Raw genomic sequence first — 6,559 nt, forward strand, 5'->3', positions numbered from 1 at the left:
ACAAGGTCTCCAAGAAGCTTCCCAGCCTCATAGCCAGACAAATTCATGGCCATTCTTCATTCTCCCTAGCTTCTTTCCCAGTCATCACCATCTCCATGCTGCCTGATTGAATGTTGTTGTCACTTTCCTTCTTCGCTCCATTCCATATATGTGGAAACTGTTCTCTTGCTTCTCTCCTTGTTCAAACCCTCTTTCTCCTTTGAGGAGGACTTGAAGCCTTTACTGTATCATAGTGTGATTTTCCTAAGTATTGCACTAACTTGAAACACTTCTTATATTGTGACCCTCTATCAATACAGAATAATACCACAAACTTCTTGAGGTCTTTATAAACTGGAGACCTGGGTTTCCAATCCAGCTCCAATAAGTGCTTGTCATTTACCTTTGGACATACCATTTAAATCCTGTGGGACTCATCGTATGCTAAATGAGAATGTGATTGCATTCTTTACACATGATGTGGGATGAAGAATGGCTGTTGTGACTTCATAGAAGGACTATCCATTGAGAAACTACTGTGTGCTAAGTAGTTTTCTCTGGATACAGAGAAGTATTTACTATGCTAATCTTAGCTAATATTTATTGATTACTAAGTACTCTTCATCCACTATGATAATTAATCCTCTCAATAACGATATTAAGAAAATATTATCAACTTTTTTTTATTTGCAGATGGGAAGATGAACCTTAGAAAAATTATGGATCTTACTAAACATCACAACAGGTTAAGCAACAAAATGATGCCAAATCCCCAATACTTAACTACTACCCTCTACACTCTCTTATCTTTCTGAATTCTAGAGTGTTAACTAATGTGAGTTGTTGGGAGTTATTTGAGTTTTAAGCTCATGAACTGAAGGCGGGTCATTATCAGGCATTTGACATCTGATGATCTCAAACAGAGTTGTGGCCTCTCCCTAATACATGCCTTTGTAAATCCCCTCATTGAAAGGTTAATGTGAAGCCCCTGGGACCTGATCGAAGTTTTCACCTTTTGAATAGTTGAGGAAAACATCTTACCAGACAAAACCGGCAAAAATTCCTATTTACAATTACTGTCAAGTAAAGAGATTTCATTGATTTCAGGATGTGGTGGCTGGGAGTATTGTTGACCTGTCCACAGACTGGGCTGTTTGACAATATAATGACCAGCAGAATCAACCCATCAAAGGCTCAAGATGCATGGTACTGGAAGCAGAAACAAGTCCTCATCATCAAGACAGTGATCCCTATTGGGGTTTAGTGCCTCCTGTCGGGTAGCAGGATGCTGAGTGTCTCTGCGGAGTGAAGAGAAATAGCCCTATGGATGCACAAGTCAATTGGTGAAAGATCAGAGTTAATGGGCCTTTGGAAATGGATGTCTGTGTCTGCATAACAACACTTGTGGATATGCTTATGATTTGGGGAATGCAGCACAGAGGGACCTAAGAGAAGGAGGAATAAACAGAGCTCCCTTGTTGCCTAAAGCCCTTTTGTTCTTCCTGTGATCTGGCACTCCACCCATGGCCATGTGTCCTATCTACTTGCTGGATGTCCACATGTACCGTTCCTAATTCAAAATTATAAGGATCCTGATAACCCCACTGGGAATGTACAGCTCCCCTGAGAGGGGGCAGCAGGTTAGACAGACACTCTGTCTCATATCACAAGATGTGAGGATTTATTTTCGTGCCAAAAAAGCACTAACACCTGGAAGACCAAGTTTTACAAAAGCAAGTGTGAAAGACGCAAAACTCAGAAATCATGAAAGAATTTTTTAAATGACAAAGTCCAACGTTTCTGCCTGGCAGAAAAAAAAAAACAAAGGCCAGAAGGACAAACCCTGGAAACAATTTCCAGTACTTGGGAACAAAATCTCCTCTCCTGAATTTACAAAGAGTTCCTACAAAGCAATAGGAATAAATGAGCCAAAAATTCCACTTTCAAAAACAGGCAAAAAAGAAAGGACATTTAAGGAAAAGAAATACAAATACTTCTCAGACCAGGTAACATGTGGATTCTGATTCGTGAGAGAAATGGGTACCAAGATGACACTGGGATCCCATTTCTCACCTCTCAGATTGGGAAAGAACAGAAAGCCTCAGTCACAGATCAGCCTGCTTTCAGCCACAAACACCAGGAACCCACAGAAAACTGTGGCTTTAGAAAGAATATAGTGTGTGTTTCCCAGGTCACAACAACTGGAAGTGTGGAGTCCAGGATGGGGTGAGGTGGCCCAACTATGGCCTTATGGTCCCAGCATCGTGTGTGCACCTGCTCCAGCGTCCACATGGAGTAACCATCTTATTTTTGGTCAAAACGCAGCTGCTGCAGGTCCAAGTGCTTCTGTCACCCAAGCAGAGAGAGGCAGAAGATGAAAGTTAACATAATAAAGGGTGTGAGGCAATAACAAAGGTTTATTTTACTACTGGAAAAGGGTTCCCTTCTAGTGATGATGTTTCATTGGTCAAAACTCTCTTTGGGGGCAACTCTGAGCTGTGAGAAAGTCTAGGACATTAGGTATTTTGAGCAAGCACATCACTAACCATATCTAGGCAGGAAGAAAGGAGGATGGAAACTGGCTCATCCCAGGGCTTCTAGAACACACTCCATTGTGGGTGGGGAGTATCCAGGCTGGTGTATTTGTGTGAGTGCTGTTGGGGCAGCCTTTATGGAGGACAATGGAGTAACACCTGTAAACGTACAAGACGTGTTCTTCAACCCAGCAATTCTACTTCAGGAAATTTGTCTAAAAGATGCATTCACTTATGAGCAAGATGATATATATATATAAAAAGATACTCAATGCAGTCCTGCTTGTAACTGCAAAAGTTTGGAAATCACAAGATCGCAGCAATTTAACAATGTTTTTTCAATAAGAAGATAGTTGAATGATGGTATACAAAAACAGTTGGATAGTATAATGCTGTTAAAAATAATGATAGAGTTCTGTGTGTGCTGATATAAAAGCGTTCCTGCTAAAGCATTAGTGAGAAAAGCAAGCTGCCTAATAATGTGTTAACAGTGGGGGTTTCCTGGAGAAGGCTGAGGGCTGGGGCGGGGAGAGGAGAGACAGTATTTGTCACTCATTGCTCCTCTACCTTTTGAATTTTGTTCCTTGTGCATGGATTCAAAATTTTAATTGAAAAATAAAATTAAGGATTCAAGAAGGGGGTCATAAGGTATCATAAGTTTGGATGGCTCTCAAAGTCAAGAGGAATAACTGGTGTGCATTCTATGTGATGTCTTTAGATCATACTGGCTTCTTGAAATGAATCTGTTCTTTGGCTTTAGTCTCACCAACACTTTATGGAGAATCCCACTGAGCTCATTCCCCCCGAGTCTGCCAGTCATTGTCCTCTCCACATCCAGGAGCCTACTCACCCCAGAACCAAAGCCTCCTTCTTATGGCAGTAATGCCCCTGAGTCCTGTGATCCATTAATCTTCCACTCCATTGGGTTCCACGTCCGGCCCAGGGTCCAGACCTCCAGAGATGAGAAAGCCCCATTCAAAGAGAAGATGTGTTAGTTCCCTGAACTTCTTGAATGAAAACACTACTTCTTGTCCTTTTTGAACATTAAAAAGTCCATATTCAAGCAGATGGGAAACATACAAGACACCAGACTCCCTTTCATCATTATCAACTTGAAACAAGTGTAGAGAGTAAACATATAGCTTTGTGTTTGCTGAAACCTCCTGGAACAAAGAAGCTTCAGAGAAACTTTAGGGCACAGTGGCCTGGGCCCCATCCCCAGGCAAATGCCCCCCTTCTCTCACTGCGCTGTGTGTCTCTGAGCCTCCTCCTCTCAGACCGATAAATACAGGTGAGTCTGGACTCCCCACCCACACAAGCTCCTGCTCTCCCATCCAGACCCTGAACTCCAGGTGACTCACAGACATGAGGACTCTTGCCCTCCTCACTGCCCTTCTACTCTTGGCCCTCCAGGCCCAGACTCAGAACCTGGAAAAGGCAGATGACCAAGTTTCTGCCCAGGACCAGCCTGGGGCCGAGGTCCAGGACATGACTATCTCCTTTGCAGGGGATAAACGCTCTGCTCGAGGAGCTTCAAAAGGTGAGACACCAGCCACCTTGCTTTGGGGGTCGGCAGTCCCAAGGTGCCACAAACTAGCCAGAAAATCACTAGAAAATGAAGACATTGGATTGAGAGCCTCTTTAATGGCCCCTTGAGAATAAAAGGGTTTGAATCCACTACATAGGCGTGTGCAACGCACCAGCTTCATCAGCAGAGACTAACCAGGCTCTTACAAGGCCTTTGGTACGTAGAAGCTGGGCTCACATTGGATGTGTGGATGAGGGGAGGTTAGGAATAGGTAATTCTAAGTTTGAGAGTTGGATCCTTCAGAAGGATAGGAAATAAGCATATACATGACAGATGAAGATCAGAGAAAAATTATGATCCTGCACGACCAACACACAGCCAGTAAGATTTCTTGTGAGTTACGACAAAAAATTGAATTCTCACCACCCTAACATGACTGGCATTTTATATTGTAAGTAGACATGTCACCTTAGTAAATCTTGATAAGGCTGGCTCTACCTTCCTTCCCTCTCTCCTTCTTCTTGTGCCTGACCATCCTCTTCTTTCTCTAGGGATTACAGGAACACCTACCTGCACCTGCCGGCACTCCAATAGCTGCCTTAGCCATGAGCGTGGCTCTGGGATGTGTATAAGCAAAAAAGGCAAGGCATACAAGCTCTGCTGTCTTCGCTGAGCTTGAGGATTGAGACCCAAAGCAGCATAATATTCCATTTGAAGACCTGGAAAACGTTTTACTCTTTGTAGCTTCTACCTTTTTTTTATTTCTCTCTCCTAAATAAACTTTAAGCATTAAACTCAGTATGTTTGGTATTGTTCTTTTCGCTCCCTTTTTTTTTTTTTTTTTTTTACCTTTTCATACGGCTTATTTCTGTGGCTCACTTATATAAAGAATTCCATCCAAAAAGGTCTCCATTAAGTTTACTGGCCTTTGCATTCCAGTCTTGCACAATTTGAGCGTCATGCTGCAATAACAAAACAGCAAAAATCAAACTAATTACTAATTACAACATTTTTATCTATAAAATTTGATTTATTCTTAATGATACTCAAAAGAGGGAAGTGACTATGAAGTGTACCAGAAGGTCTTGTTGGGTCAAGGAAATGTGGATCCAATGAGCTATGTTCTCTACTTCCTTAAATTTAAGGGGTGGGAGGGCATTGATGTATATAAATGTTTTACTTAATTTAGGCAGATGTGTAAAGTATAGATGCATAGTTTTGTAAGTTTATCAATAATATAGAAGGACTAAAGCTTCAGAGAGCCACAAATCAGGAAAAAGTAAAAGGCGTCCAAAACCACAAAACACTAATCAGCATCAGTAATTTTAATTAATACCCAGAGACAAGAGGATTCTAGTCGCTGGTCAATAGAGGCGGTCATGTCTAGTGACCGGTGAAGTAACTGGTCCTCCTTTGGACCTCAAATGGTAAATTAGGCCAATGTCCAATGAAGGAGTTGCTCTCAACTCTCCATTTCTTCAAAGAGACTGAGTCTACTAATTATAATAAACCAATACTAATCTTAATAAAATTCTAGTGAGAAATATCATGTTTGTAATAACCTAATGAACTATGTCAATCCATCATAATGATGACACAATTGCTCAAAAACTTACCATCGTGCAAAAATTGCAAGAACACTGTGTGTCAGAAAGGAAAGTCTCTCAAATCAAAACTTTTATGAAAGGAAGCAATTTACAAGCACCATGACATGATAAAAGAAACCATTTTTATTGCAAAAACATAGTCTTGGCCTGATAATAGCTGGAAACTCACGTTTGAGTCAAAGTGGAGACAAGCAAGTGGCTTTCCACGGGAAGAGTCAGCTCTTTGACACCAGGATCCGCATCCTCATGAAGCCTCCTGCTATGGCCGGAAAGAGTACAAAAACTCTAAGAAGTAGTAATATCAGAACAAATAAGAAACAAAGTTAAATCCATGAGATTTGCACTTTTCTAGATGACCAAGTTTGTGATCCTTGCTCTTGAGTGTGCTTATCTGTTGTTGAAGGTGTTGGAAGTGTTAGCAAAGAATCAGGCATGCTAAATGTATTAGCTCACTGTAGAATGGTTCACATCATTTAAATTACTGCATTAGTTTCAACATGTATTATTCAAGAACCGGTTTTCAAAAGCATTGATTGAGCATTAAATTTAGTGCAAATAGTGCTAACATTTTTCTTTGTGCATGAAAACCCTTCCAATATCAAAGAATCCATCAACCCAGTGCAGGCTGGTCCTGCTTCCTTTTTCTTGCGCTCTGTGGTCAGAGCTTTCCTCCCACTAGAAGATGATAGGAACTTTATTCTCTCCTTGCTTCTCCAGAAGAGGGATCCTTCTGCTCTGGCTATCATGGCCTAGACCTAGGCAGTGTACTGGTACTGGAGGACCAGAAGAAACAAAACAAAACATGTGGCCATTAAGACACAAGCCCCTCCTTGCTGCTGACAATGTCAAGCTGCCCTTTCGAATTGAGTTCTCAGAGGATACTCATGACTCACCTAGAGATGTGAGGATGA

The 6,559-nt window shown here is 41.5% G+C and overlaps 1 protein-coding gene across 1 annotated transcript; it reads left to right on the plus strand.

The window, feature by feature from the left end:
• Nucleotides 1-3,878: 3,878 nt before the first annotated feature.
• LOC124233282 (alpha-defensin 1-like) lies at nucleotides 3,879-4,714 on the plus strand. Its single transcript, XM_046650453.1, has 2 exons — nucleotides 3,879-4,053; nucleotides 4,593-4,714. The coding sequence occupies exons 1-2, from the start codon at nucleotides 3,879-3,881 to the stop codon at nucleotides 4,712-4,714; spliced, it is 297 nt and encodes a 98-aa protein (XP_046506409.1).
• Nucleotides 4,715-6,559: the final 1,845 nt, after the last annotated feature.

This window comes from Equus quagga, unplaced genomic scaffold (genome assembly GCF_021613505.1).
Source record: "Equus quagga isolate Etosha38 unplaced genomic scaffold, UCLA_HA_Equagga_1.0 182421_RagTag, whole genome shotgun sequence".
Taxonomy (NCBI): Eukaryota; Metazoa; Chordata; class Mammalia; order Perissodactyla; family Equidae; genus Equus; species Equus quagga.

Excerpts from the sequence above, each read along its gene's own strand:
- LOC124233282 (XM_046650453.1), top strand. The coding sequence starts at position 3,879 with ATGAGGACTCTTGCCCTCCTCACTGCCCTTCTACTCTTGGCCCTCCAG. Across the intron at positions 4,054-4,592 it reads TGCTCGAGGAGCTTCAAAAG|GGATTACAGGAACACCTACC; the intron begins GTGAGACACCAG and ends TTCTTTCTCTAG.